Source organism: Alligator sinensis, unplaced genomic scaffold, assembly GCF_000455745.1.
Source record: "Alligator sinensis unplaced genomic scaffold, ASM45574v1 scaffold85_1, whole genome shotgun sequence".
In the NCBI taxonomy this organism is placed as follows: Eukaryota; Metazoa; Chordata; order Crocodylia; family Alligatoridae; genus Alligator; species Alligator sinensis.
Genome location: NW_005841891.1, coordinates 137751 through 152112, shown reverse-complemented (window position 1 = coordinate 152112; position 14362 = coordinate 137751). Strand labels below are relative to the sequence as shown.

Genomic DNA, 14362 nt, shown 5'->3' with positions numbered 1-14362 from the left:
TTAAAAGTGTCTGAATTGAGAATTATTTACTCCTGGAAAAACCCAAGATTCTGGAAGAGGATGTTTTCAGCAAAAATGATGTGGTTAGAAAAAACCCTTTATTTTTATTTAGCAACATATTAATGTAATTATTTAATAAAAAAGGAAATAAAAATATGTAAAGAAAAAGAAAAGTCTATTCACTATATCAGGACAGAAATATAGTTTTGGCTTGTGATTGCAAGAAGAAAAAACTCTCTCCTATACCTAAAACTGCGCATAAACACAGGGCTTGCAGGATGAGACAAACTATGAGCCAAGTAAATGTTTTATAGAAATCTGTATTTCATAGATAAGACTTATTAATGGTCTCAATCAAATTCAAGACTCAGAAATTTGAAGCTACTCATTTATAAACTTAGTTTTTTTCTTAAGAATTTAATTTATAAAGTGCGAAGCAGAAATCTATATCCAGATTTGTTTTATTCATATACATAGAGATTTTAAGTTCTAATGCCAAGAGATTTCAGTCTGGGAAAGAAATGCTTTCTTGTTTACATTTGGTTGAAAAAGGTGTACAGTATAATCTAGGTTTTGAATCATTACTCATGTAAGTTTCTGAACAAAAATAGAAGAATTACTTAAAGAAAAAAACCAAAACCCTCCCCTGCTCCTACAAACTATGAAAGCCGAGTGAGCAGAATATTCATCAGCTATTCAAAAGCCTTAAACCAGAAATATCTAGACCTGAAAACTTGCTTTGGCAACGTCCTAATGTAATGGAAGCCAAGAAGTTGCAGAATAATTTCTGTTGGGAAGGGTAATAGCAATAGAGTGGGATGCTGCTGTGCCATCCAGACTGAAATATATAGTTTCATGAAACTGTGTACCCTGAATTAGCTTAAATCAAAAGCCTCTCCAGGTTTAAAAAGGGTAAGCAATTTATTTGCACTCTTTTTTCCTGTGTTTTCTTAGAAAACTTTTCCTTGCAAGAAAATGTACCAGTACTATTTCTAAGAAATACTGGTGTTCACTGTGTGCAGCCAAAAGCCACTGTGTGCAGACAGTGTGGATGAAGCTTGCTCAGTATTTTTAGGCAGCTCCTATGTTCCTCTTCTACAAGCATTATTTGTTACCATTAGTAGAGAAGGTAAGCTCCCCCTATAGCTGGTGCCATTGTCTTTCATGCATGAAGGGGCAAAAAGCTACAGTGCAGTTAGCAACATTCTCTTGAAGAGATAATGCCAAACATTCCCTTTTAGAAGAAAAGAAGTGTACAACGTGAAAGTGATTCAGGAAAGTATGCTAAAAAAAAAAAGTTCAAAAACTTCTACAAAGCATACTGGTCTAAAGAGGAAAGCAAGGTGCCAACTTGAATATTTGGTTTCTAAAGCCAATGCCTGAGAAGCCCTCATTTAGAATGTGTACTGCATATTTAAAAAAATGGAGAAGGGACCCAGATCACACTTGAAAACATTCCAAGCTCTAGGAAACCCACTCCTGCCAACTATTTACAAATGCTGCCTACATGCCTGGAAATCCACTTAATACTTTTGTATTCTTATGACAGAGGTGCTGACATCTGTTAGTTGTACACTTGGAACCAAATGCTTATATCCCCCCCAAAAATGCATTCAATTTAACTGTCCCCCTTCCTCCTTACAAATCCTCCCAAAAGTCTTAAGACTGCTCCAACTTTGCAACATATTAAGACAATAGAGCAACATGGAGGAACACATGTGTGCGGGCCGGGAGCGATCCGGGCCCTTTTTGTGCTCTGCGCGGGCTGTGGCCAGCAGCCCGGGCACGCTGGATCGGAGAAAACGGGAGACACACTAGAATTAGGCACAGACGCGTAATGGTTGATTCAAGATTGTTTACTTACACCGAAGATGGTCGCGGTGTAGGCTGGACAGTTTCCCAGGCACAGCACCGCTTATATCCTCATTTGAGGACTACGACAAGCTCGGGTCTCTCCCACGGAGTTGTTGAGGCTCCGTGGATCCTTTTGCGTACAGGGAGAGGGATACGTCGAGGATTGCGAACGGCGACAGGGAGAGGCTAGAGGCTGATCAGACCTCTGTTGCCTGCTTGAAATGCACTGGGTCCGATAGGCTCCGCAGCGCTTAGAGATCTTCACACAGCGTGAAGTCTCCTCCTCCTGGTGTTTGTGGAGTCCTCCAACTTGGGCGGAAACCACTCAAGCTTTTTATACGGCTAGCAAGCCTTATACGGCTAGCAAGCCAATCACTAGCCGCCACGTGTAAATAATTTCACGAAAGCCAATAATGGGGCTCGAATTATAATACAAATGGCGGGAACTCTTTGCACCGTGCATCTCTGTGCTGCAAAGAAGAAATGCACGCTGCAAAGAAAGCTACAAATTGGCGGGAAAATAATTCAGTGGTGCCAAAGCACATACAAAAAGAAAAATCACACCCTTGGGTTGTGACAACATGAAGGACCCCTTTTACACCTTTTTGATTTTGCCCCCTTTACACACATCACTACTAGAGAGGTGCACCAATCCATCGGTCCGATATCAGATTGGTACTGATATAAAGAAAACTGGCTCTATTGGATATCGGCCTGATGGGGCCAGTAATTTGGCTGATAAATGCCCCTGCAGCGTGCAGCTGCAGTGCAGCGCTCAGGCAGCGAGGAGCAGAACCGGCGGCACGAAGAGCTGCCTCCCCCTGGTACATCTGGTGTGGAGGGGAGAGGGGAAGGGTGTGAGGGTGGGGCAGGTCAATGCCTCCCATGGTGTGGGAGGGGTCAGGGGCAGGTGCTGCCCAGGCGGGGCAGGGGCCGGAGCCGCGGGTGGGGGTGGGGGGAGGTGGTTTCCGTAGTAGCTTGCACCCTGGGAGGGCATGCAGGGAGGGGTGGATGCCAGGAGGATACTGCATTCACCCCAAAAATTTTGCCGCTGCTCTGCTCCCAACGCTGCCACTGCCAGGAGCAGCCCTGACTCTTCCTGGCGCATGGGTAGAGGCGGGGCGTTAAACTGGGACGGTGCTGGGTGACAGCAGTGCTGGCAGTGGAGTGGCAGCAAAATCTGAGGTGGATACAGCATCCTCCCAACACCGCTGGCGCCTGCTCCGAGCCCAGCCCCCACTGAGAACAGCCCCCCACAACCCCAGCTGAGGCCCACCCTGCCCCATGCAGATCCGGGTACACATGCTTCCCCCCCACCCTCCTGGGGTGCAAGCAGCAGTGCAAGCTGCCTTCTCCCCCCCCAAGCAGCAGCTCCAGCCCCCGCTCATGGGCAGCACCTGCCCCCTTCTTCAACACAGGAGGCATTGATCTGCCCCTCCCCACACCCCTTCTCTCCCCTTTCACCACAGTGGACTTGATAGCTGCACACAGCTGTATCAAAAGTCAGATCGGTATCAGCGATATGCCTCCTTAAAATATTGGCCATAGATCTCAGCCACAAAAATCTCTACTGGTGCACCCCTAATCACTACTAAATTACACTCCACATATCAATTCCAATAGGACAACATAGTAGTAAGTTTCTACTCAGCAACCAAAAGGTCAGCAGAAATTGGCTCAATGGTGTTATATGAATCGCTATGGAATACTGTGCAAAGAATTCCAGCTCCTCTGGGCTCTGACTGCCTTGCTCTGAGATCAGTTGAGCTTATAGCTCAGGGGTCAGCAACCCCTAGCACGCGTGCCGAGCATGGCACACAAGGCCATTTTGCTCAGCACGCCACTGCCAGCCCCAGCTCTAAGCAGCTGCTGCCAGACAGCGGCTGGGAGGCTGCAAGCCCTGCTGCAAGCAGACTGGGCTCCTTGGGCCGGCTGCAGCCAGAAGGCTGCAAACAGCTGCTCTGGGGTCTAGCATGTCAGCAGTCCAGCACCTTCCAAGGTAGACATTGTGTTTTTTTTCGGCACTCCAGCCAAAAAATGTTGCCTACCCGTGTTATAACTTGTGCTTACTGAACTGAGATATCTGGCTCCCAATTTCTGGCCTTCTAAATTCTGAAAGCATGGCAAGGTTTTGTAACAGTGATCAGTAGGGAGAGGTCACTATTTAGTTACTGCCATAAGCCATATACATACAGGGAGTATGTGTGTGTCTGTGTTTAAGGATTTTTACTCTAAACTAGTTAAAGGCAGAAATTCAAATCTGTAACATGCACACTCTACATTTCAGTGAAAAAGGATTAAAAATACTGATATAATATTTAGCTATGCTGATGAGGCCTAACATTTTCATAACTGAAATCAAGCATGCGTATCTCGCTACTTGGTCTTGCTTTTCTGCAATATTTTCTAGGTGACTCCTTGATCATTCTCAAGTCTCGTGTATTGTAACAGCATTGATTAGGTACCTCTAAAATTAAGACAAAGGAAACTTGGGTAACCATGCAATTAAAATTTTTTTTTTGCAAAGGTAAAGAATTACTGTGTACCTGCAGCTCCCATACTTGGTAAGAACATTTCTTGGGGAAGTACTTCAACTAGGTTTGAGAACTTAAAAATGCCCAGATATGAATAATGTGTTCAAATTAATAAACCCCGATGCATAAGTGAAGTGATGGCAGAAAAAACACACTACTACTACCCCTACCATTAGTTTCTTACAATAGCAATTATACCTTTGGCAATAGTAAAACTGCAGTTACCTTCTACACTAATTCTGAAGAATAGTAACATATTTGAATCATAAGGTTATTGGTAATAAAGATAATTTCAGTGTATCCTGGGCCCAGCTTTTGCTGAGATTCTTTCCTCAGGAAAATTTCTTCCCTTTCTTTCCTACGAACTAGAATTGCCCATTCCAAGAAAACTACAGCTCAGATATTTTTTTCATTTATGATGTCAAGTTGAAAACCAGGATTTGTACATTATGCAGACCTGAAAACCAAAATTTACCTAGGCACTATGGTAGCACAATTTCCAGTGATGCTGTGTAACAGTGCTCTAACATCCAAACAAACTATCTGTTAAAAAAGACCTTTATAAAAGTCAAGATATTGATCTAAAGGCAGAACTTAAAATGAACCTGAACTCCAGCATCATAGTTTACAATGTGCTAACTTCCCCTATTTGGATTTCCTGGACCACAGCTTAGCTAAACTGGTGCCAATCGTATCACGTGTAAATCTCTCTTCCAAGTTAGTATGATATTTTGCAAATATGTGACCAAAAACTCTAAAATACTGTACCTTAGTAACTCTTAACTAGGGCGTTAGCACTCTGGCATGCCACAAGATCCTTTGAAAGCTGTTACAAAGTGTGAGGAGATGTGCAATAGGGCTGTGCAAAGCTTCAGTTGCTGATTCGATTCGGTGGAGTTCTGGCCCAATACGGCAGCCAAATCTCTTGAATCCAAATAGAATCAGGAGACCCTTTAAATCTCTCCGACTTGAATCAGAACCCTCCAAATCAGTTTGGAAAGATTCGATGATTTGGACATAGACACAGCTTTAAATGTTTTTTCTACATACCTCAAGGTACCAGGCGGCTCATGAATGCTGTGACAATGGGGCGGATGAAGTGTCCCACAGGAGCATGGGGGGCGGGGGCGCGGCCTCAGCACGCTTGGCAGCAGACCCGGAAGTGGACCAGAAGTACTTCCGGTCCACTTCTGGGTCTGCTGTGGAGCGAATAAGGGATTCTCTCCCCAGCCCCCCGGCTCGGCGACTGGTGCCTCCTGGGTCTGGGGGGGCATCTGGGGTCCCCCTGTGGCTAGGGGGGCGCAAAAGTGTCCTCTGCACACTCAGAAGTAGACCCAGAAGTGGACTGGAAGTACTTCGGGTCCACTTCTGGGTCCGCTACCACGATCCATCCTCTCCATCCACCTCACCATTGCAGCGTTCACAAGCCGCACCTAGTACCTCGAGGTACGCAGAAAAAACACTTAAAGGTGTGTCTAGGGCCGTATCACTGATTCTCTGAATCAGTATCACATCTTTAGATTTGGACAAACTGAAATCAGGACAGTGATCTGAATCAATGAACTGAATCATTGCCCCCTGATTTGGGCTGAATCTGAATCCAAATAAAAAACGGCCCTTTTCGCACACCCCTAATATGCAATAAGCACAAGCTCAGGCTTATCCCTTCCATGACTGCTTCTTCATCCCTACCGCCTGCCTCGCTGTACCTTCCCCAACCTGTACTGCCTCGTCCCTGTGCAAGGAGGTAAACACTATATAAAAGTATATTCATTTTTGAAATGGGGTCGTTCAATTCACAATTGTTATGGAAGGGGGGCCTGGAGTTTAAAAAGGTCAAGAACCACTGCTATAACTGATAATGCACACAAAAATATTAAGATGTTGACATACCTATAAAATATATTATTAATTTGTTTCCTGATGTAAGCTCTTAGGCCTAAAAATTTCCCATATATTCTGTGAAGAGTAGTCTTAAGAAAATCTCTTTCACGGGGATCTTCGCTGTCAAAGAGCTCTAAAAGCTGTGAAGAAAAAAAAAAAGGTCACTTTACTCGCATTTACTGTGTTTTAAATGAATTTGGCTTTAAAAGTTTTAAAAAAATGTTTATGTTTACCTCACCTGCAATACAAACTTCTGATCAATATATTTCTTAGCTATGTTAGGTTGGAAATCTGGAGATTCTAAAAACCTTAAGAAAAATTCATAAACAAGCTGAAAAAAAAAAATCCACAAAGAAATAACATTAGTTTTTTTTTAAAAAACAGAATATAGAATAGTTAGCAGTAAAATGAGAACTGACAACACTCAAAAACAAACAATAGCTTAAGACTGCTGTTTTTACCATTTCTCAAATGTCTACATAAGTGAAGGGCTTCCCTGTTGGGGCCTAGCTCAGCTGACTGCAGCTCTGGGCTGCCAACAGACCGGCCCTGTTTGCAATGTACTACTCTGTGACGGTCTCCTTGGGAGGGCAAAGCCCTTGCCTCAGGGCTACAGGTCTGCCTGTTAGTCGGCAGCTGGTTTACAAACCTGTGCATTAGCCACCAGCCTGCCCAGGGCCAGCTTAGTTTGCTGCAGCTCCCTCAAAGTAACAGGAACTCTCTGGCTCCCTATTACAGCAGCCTTGAGGTTATAAAGGTTAAATATCACCAATTTGGTTGGTACCAGGTGAGGACAGCAAGGCTAAAATCAAACCCTGCCATGCTCTGCTCTTTCCACTACCTACCCCCTCCTTGCCCACTGTCCCCATCTGAGGGGTAAGGGCAAGGGTAAGGGTATCATCCCTCCCTCCCCCAATCACCAAAGCTGCTGTTCCCATTTCTCACATGGTGGCAACCACCCCAACAGCTCCTCTTGTCAGTCGTAGGAGCACAAAAGGAACAGGGCAGATGAGCTGGGCTGCAAAGTACAACTCTAACCCATGTCTCCCTGCCCACTAGCAACAGTGTGTGCTGCTGTGAGCCAGCACATGGGCTGCTGAGAGGCAGGGGACAGCATGGAGGTCAGCACTGGTGGCAGCCCTTCCAGGAACAGCTGTCAGGGCTGCTGGAGGTAGCTGGGGCAGGCACAGGGTGCCAGACTGGAGCAGGAGATGATTTAACTCCTCACATAGGGGCTAGGTGGCATGACATCCTTAATAGGAGCTCATGACATCCCGGATGAGAATCACTGTTCTGGGCCAACAAAATCTAATCTGACATGCAGAGTGTCCCACAATGCATAGCTTGAAAAATCTATTTTGCACCCATGTTTTTTTGAGCAACCGAAAGATCAAACTTGATCACAGTTATGACAAAATATAAACATGAATAGTACTGATAAATAAATAAATATCTATTTAAAGTTCCCCCTTCCCAAGTTATTTATATAGTTTTTAATGATTTTATAATTCAATTAGAATCATAAAAGAAAAAACAGAGCTGGGTGAGACTTAGAGGTTATTTCACTCTGTTAAAACCACCCCAACTAAATACTTCTCCAAACTTCACTTAACTTTCAGTGATGGAGATTATGCGAACTCTCAGGCAATCTGTTCCAGTAACTGCTAACCTTCAGTGTTTGAAAGTTGTTCCTAATATTGTCAATCTTTCTTGTTGTAATCTTAGAACCAGCTTTAAAAGCCTAACACAATTAAGCTAGTGTTTTTAACAAATATTAGGAAGAAGACACGTCTAATAATATTCTGAAATAATTTTATTATTGAGGAGATTGCTATATACCTGTAGGTGAGGCCAGGCAGCTTCTAGAGTTGGTTCATCTTCTTCTGGATCAAATTCTGCTCCCGTTGGATTGGAAGATGGCGGTAATGTTCGAAACATGTTAACTGCAAACTGAAGTCATATGCATCTTTATGAACTTTGAAATTTAATTAAATTAAAAGTCTTTAAAAATTCTTGCTTGGATAAGGATTCTTTGTAAGACAAACTATTTTAACTAATGCCTAAAAAATGCATCATATTGTAAAAACTAGTATTTAGCCCAACTAATACTATATACAGTAAAAGCTGTGTTATCCGGCACGTTACCATCTGGAATGATCTATTAACTGGCATCTGTCCCAACATGGCACTTCTGGTTTCGCTGCCACGAGCCAAGTCCCACTTCTTTCTCGTGGACCACGGCCTGGGGCAAAGCAGCCTGCACAGGGCCCCCCTCCCAGTCCCCTGGCACAATGACGCCAGCGAGTGAAAGCCCAGGTGCACTGGACGTGGCAGAAGGGGCGGCAGCCCTAACAGGCAAAGGTACCTCCAACCCACTAGGCTGGAGACAAGTATAACTCTCAGATAACCGGCATACTTGAATAACCGGCACCCCCCATTTCCCATGGATGCCAGATAACAGAACTTTTACTGTAATCTAAATAGCTATCAGTTATTTTTTTCCTTTGTATATCTTAATTTGCAAAACCTTTTTTCATGCAACGCTGCTCAAGCTTAAACATCACACGAACACCCTGTTTGTAAGAATAAATTTGGGAACCAACAATGCTAGAGGATGTTTTATAAAGTGTTTAGTGGCCTCCAAAATTCAGAGCAAAAGCGGTTAAGAATCCTATTCTCTCATAGGACCTCTGTTCCAAGAAAATCCCCAAATATTACGCTGAAAACTAATATGACTGCTTACAATTTTTGTGAACGTGAATATTCCTTTTCCACAATTTGTGGTCTTCCATTGTTTTTCTGCTAACCAAAGCAGTGCCAAGCATTCTAAAAATATTCTCTCACAGAACAACAAATGTTATATTCACTCCAAAATTAGTCATTTCAAGCTTCCTCCATTATTCCCAAGAGAATAACAAAACAGGAGACGTTGAACTAAGCTTGCATGTTACAGCTAACAACATCACCTCTTAAGACTCATAACTGAACTCATTTTAGAGTCAACAATACCCAAATCAGCAGGGTAAAGCAGCTGTATGTTGCAAGTGCAAGTTTACACTGAAGACATCACATACCCAGCAAAAATACAAATGGAAAGTACATAATCAGTTCATTTCTACTACACTGATACTTTAAACAGATGCCCCCACTGTCCTGCCATACAAATTTTTATGGTGGTACAAAACCCAAGGAAACAGACACAAATGCCCAAATTTTGCAATGGCAATGACCCTAGTCACAATTTGTGCTCTCTTTTTGTGGCCAATGTCTGTTCACTTATGGCATGAGAGTGCCTCTCTAGATGCTCTGGCAGGAGCCTGTCACTTCAGGAGCCTAATCCTATGAGGCTTTGTTTGCCTTTCCCTGAACACACGGCCATGTCCACAAACATGGGTTCCCCTGCTTGCAGATGTGCACCCCAAGTTGGGGAGTGGCGGTGTGACAGGAACAGTATGGAAATCCCTTGCAGGGAGATTCCCCCAATGTATAGTTTACTGCCATGCCCCAAATCCCTATGGGAGTTCCCCCCCCCCAGCTTGAGAATGCATACTGTGGGAATCCCTCCCAAAGGAAGATTCCCACAGCACACACAATGCTGCCACAGCCCAATATGGGATGTGCATCTTCAAGCAGAGGTTTCCCCTACCTGCAGATGCGCAACCCCTTACAGGTGCAGCACCCAGAGCTATTTTCATGCAAGATCACACCTCTTTTGCACCTGAGGCTTCCTGCAGGACAACAGCCTCAGTGAAAGCACCACTAAAGTAGATCAGCTGTACTGTGACATATTGCAGCACAGCTGATCCTGTTCCAAGAATTACATCTGCGCTAAAATACTGTAGAAGGGAAGACTGATGCTCGTGTCAAGCCTTCTGTTCCTGCTGGTCTAGGTTTGTACATTTTTAAAGCTACAAGGGATCACTGTGACCATCTAGTCTTCTTGCATAACACAAGCCATAAGATCTCCATCAGTTAATTACTGCTTCAAGTTTAATAGCTGTGGTTGTTCTAGAACTTATATCCAAGAAAAACATCTACTCCTGCAATCCCCATCCTAGCTGGCTCTGTGTAGAGCTCCTGATCATGGAATATGCAGAATTCCAAAAGTGCTTCTTGAACAAGGCATTATTTGTATACATAAATAACAATACTGTTGTACTGGCAATAAGACGCAATGGGATTTAATGTGTGATCCCAAGATCATGCCTCCTGCAGGAGGTGCAATTTTGTGGATTGAGCATTAGATCTCATCGTGCCTTTATCTGCACATGTAGAAGGGCCTTTTAAGGCCACAACTGCTCTTGGTCATCATTCTCCTCTGTCTTGATGCTCAAATCTATAACAACCTAACATTTATTTTTGTATTTCCAGGTCTGACTAAGGTCAGAGCCGTATGCAGACATGCTGCATGAAGTAGCTACTGTAGATTCATAAGAAAAATAAAACCTCTTTGACAGGTAAAAATCAGAGAGACCAATTTTACAGGAAAGCAGAGTGTTACTTCAAGCCACTAGGTTCTGACTACCAGTATGGGACCAAATGAGTTTTCCTTAAACCAAACTTGCTCGTGGGCTTTGTGACAGTGGAGGTTCTGTTGGGGAGAACACTGACAGTGTTTATAAATCACAAGTTGATACAAGACCGTGTCAGCAAAACGGAGGACTGGGTCACAATGGAAAGATGGTGGTGATGTTGAAGAAAGAGGGCCAGCCTGCATCTGAGGCTGAATCAAAACATGAGGCAGAGGGAATTTTGGCATAGAAGGAAAGTGTGCTCCACTCCAGCTATATTTCTTTCATGAGTGCAGAAGCGGGAGCAAGAGTCTTATGCTGCTGTTGGGATTCACTCAAGAACTGCAAAAGGTTTGGGATATAACACTACACTAGAAGTTCACAGCTTTTCCTTTCCTGATTAAGGTTGAGCTGAACAGAAAATAATGGTGTGGAAGGGAGAGGATGCAAGGGGAGGAAAAGAAACAAGGGAAACTGATTTTCCAGAGGAAAAAAATCCTTGCAGAGGCTGCCTTAAAAAGAACAGGGGAAAAACAAAACTGTTCTCTTGGAAAAAGGCTGAGAAAGATACTTGGTTCAACAAAATATGCCAGCAGAGGGAGCTTTCAACAACAGAAAAAGAAAAACTGCCTCCAATTCAGTGGGACAGTCCGCAGCATCTGACTGATGCCTCATGTCCAGAGCACTAGATGCAATGCAAGACAACTTCAGTCCACTTCCAACAGGGACTTTATGCAAGTAAGCAAAATACAATCCCCCCCCCTTACATTCAAGTTTGCTATTTACAATGCAGCTACTGCATTTCTCTGCACCTTTCACTGTCAAGATGACAGAATTGATTTTTGTGGCAAAGCAAACCATTTAATTTATCTTTAATTTTATCCAGTTCTACATTAAAGTCACCCATTCCTAACAGTCATATGGATGGAAAAGAAAAAAAAATCTGGCTTCTATCCTGTTTTGCTTCTTTATGATACAATCATAAAAAAAATTGTAATAAAATATAAATCTGCTTGGTTTTGTTTATTTGACACTCGGGTCCTAAACTAAAAGACTACAAGTTAATCCAACTGTGACATCACATTGCAAGATTAAAGTTAAGATAGGAAGAATTTTAAATTAAACTGTTCAAAACTATTTGTTTCCATCAATACCTATTTACCTTGAACAGTTAACAAACATTCTGATATTCTGGAGTCTTTGTTAAAGATTCAACATCCTTGTTCCTTCAGTTAAAATTAAGTGGCTTTTAATAAACAAACAATTACCCTTCACAAAGAGAGAGAAGATCAGACTCAGAGAAAAACCAGCATCTCAGAAGTTATAAAACTAGTGAAGGAAGGAAGAAGAGACAAAAAACAAAATAAATCACTTGCTGCTTAAGTTTTCCCTATACAAACTGAAAAGAAAAAATGGCACAAGTACAATTTTCTAAAATTCTTGTGCAATCATCTAAATAGCAGGGCTGCATCAAAATCTGATGTCCCTTTTATTTTATTTTATTTTTTTTTTAAAGGTGCAAAAGTTTTAAATCAGAGAGACTGACTTCCATCCCCGTCCCCCCCCACAATACTCTGTAATTAGCAAAAAATAAAAATCTCTAAAACACAAGCCTCCCCCCTAAGAAACTACTAGACAAATATAACTCCAGTGATTAAGAGTTGAACAACATTTCCGGGGCACGGGGGTGGGGGGAAGAGAAGGAAAGGCGATTAGTCCTAGTCAAAATGGTATTGACATGAACAAATTCCTTTCTGCCATCCAGATTTGATTTAGCATTCCCTGGGTACATAAGCTTCTACACCTCTGATACCAACAGAACATCCCCAAATCTCAGGAGACAGAATTTTTAAGAAGGCAAAAAAAAAATTAACGTATGTTGGATTTTCACCACTTCCTAGGTGTGCTAGTAGCATACAAGTCTATGACTTCTGATGGTCCATTTTCTATAACACTGAAAAATTTTGCAGATACTGGTAGATTCAAGACTCTTTTCGTGCCATTTTCTCAAGAACAACTCGGAATGAAGGCTTATATGAGAACTCAAGTGATGATTCTAGGATCTCAGAAACAAGTCACCTACCTTTCAACTTATTCATGTGTATGAAGCCTTTTTGCTAGTTTAACCAACAAAGGTCTCACTCATCCATACAACGTATGTCCCCTTACTTCACATCCAAAATTAAAGCTGTAAAGTGTTTTATGCATCAAAACAGCAGTTAAGATCATTTTGATCGCTAAAGTCAGAAAAACTGAAGTCAGTGAAATTACTCATGTAGTTCCTACTCCTTTTATTTAAAAAAAACCAAACCAAACCAAACAAACAACCCTTTTCAGTGGAAGCATTCACAGAATAGTTAATGTTAGGAATGTTTTATCCATGATGAAATTAACTCCTTGTAACCTTCACATTTCACTCTTTCTTCTTTATAAAGCATGTTGTATAAATTCTGTGTAGGTAATTTTTGATCATGTAGAATATGTTACGATGTATTTTTTTATATTCTGTCAGAGGTATGACTGTTGATTTAGATGCCCAAGATTAAAGGTTCCTGTTTTGAAGATATTCCATCTGAACTGTAAGAAAAGGTGGGGAGGTTTAGTGGAATATATAAAAATAATGTTCCTCCTGCCTCTATCTTTTCATTTAAAGAACATATAAACTGCTTCCTATAGGTGAAGGGTAAAATCCATAACGTGGATAAATTGAAATGCATGTGTCACAGTGTAGGCAAGTTACCTATATAATCCAAAGCAGAATATAGGAAAATTTTCAGAAACATGGAAAAATCTGAATGAAGGAGAGGGGGAAAGGGAGAAACTAGAGATGTGCAATGAAATGCAAGGAGAAAGAAGCCTCTAATGTCCTATCTAACAGAACAGGGACATTCAAAGAAACTGAAAAGAAAAAAATGATATAAAACTATTGCAAGAAATGGTTTTTGTTCATTTGTTTTTAATATATTTGTTTATGGACCTCACTGCCACAACAGATTGAGGCTAAAGCCTCAGCAAGACTGGAAAAAAGTAGACCTGTATACTGATAAAACGTCTAAAAAAATATATCTGATAAACATATATAAAGATGCACAAGCTGACATACTTTCCAGTTGAGGACTCATCCCCCCCTTGAGCCTGTTGGTGCATAATTTCCCACAATACTTGTTGTATCACCTTTTGAAACATCTGATGCAGATTACTGGCAACAGAATGCTGAACTAGATGGGCTGCTCCTCAGGGCCATGGACCAAGGTTACACAAACTGGGGTTTACATGATCAGAAGCTAGTTTAAACCTGTAACAGAACAGAAGCTTAGTGCACATAAACCGGTTTCAAAATGGCTGTAACTTGTTTAAGATAGGCCTGCTTAGAGGTGCACTGATACATTGGTCTGATATCGGATCAGCACGGATACAAAGAAAATCGACTATTGGAAATTAGCTTTTTTTGCCTGATGCGGCTGATAATTTGGCTGATAAATGCCTTGTGCATGCATGCAGCTGCAGCACAGCACATAGGCAGGGAGAAGCACAGCTTGGCGAGCTGCGTCCAGCTGGTAAGTCTGTTGGGGTGGAATG

The 14362-nt window shown here is 42.2% G+C and overlaps 1 protein-coding gene across 4 annotated transcripts in view; it reads right to left on the bottom strand.

Moving 5' to 3' along the window:
• The window catches only part of PPP2R5C (protein phosphatase 2 regulatory subunit B'gamma), a 143141-nt gene that overhangs the window by 40618 nt on the left and 88161 nt on the right, over positions 1-14362 (bottom strand). For all 4 annotated transcript variants that reach the window (XM_006018016.3, XM_025197154.1, XM_006018014.3 and 1 more), the window contains 3 exons: positions 8112-8222; positions 6511-6603; positions 6282-6412 (listed from right to left, as the gene is read on the bottom strand). In XM_006018016.3, coding sequence (XP_006018078.1) covers positions 6282-6412; positions 6511-6603; positions 8112-8222 — 335 coding nt within the window. The remainder of the gene's footprint in view (positions 1-6281; positions 6413-6510; positions 6604-8111; positions 8223-14362) is intronic.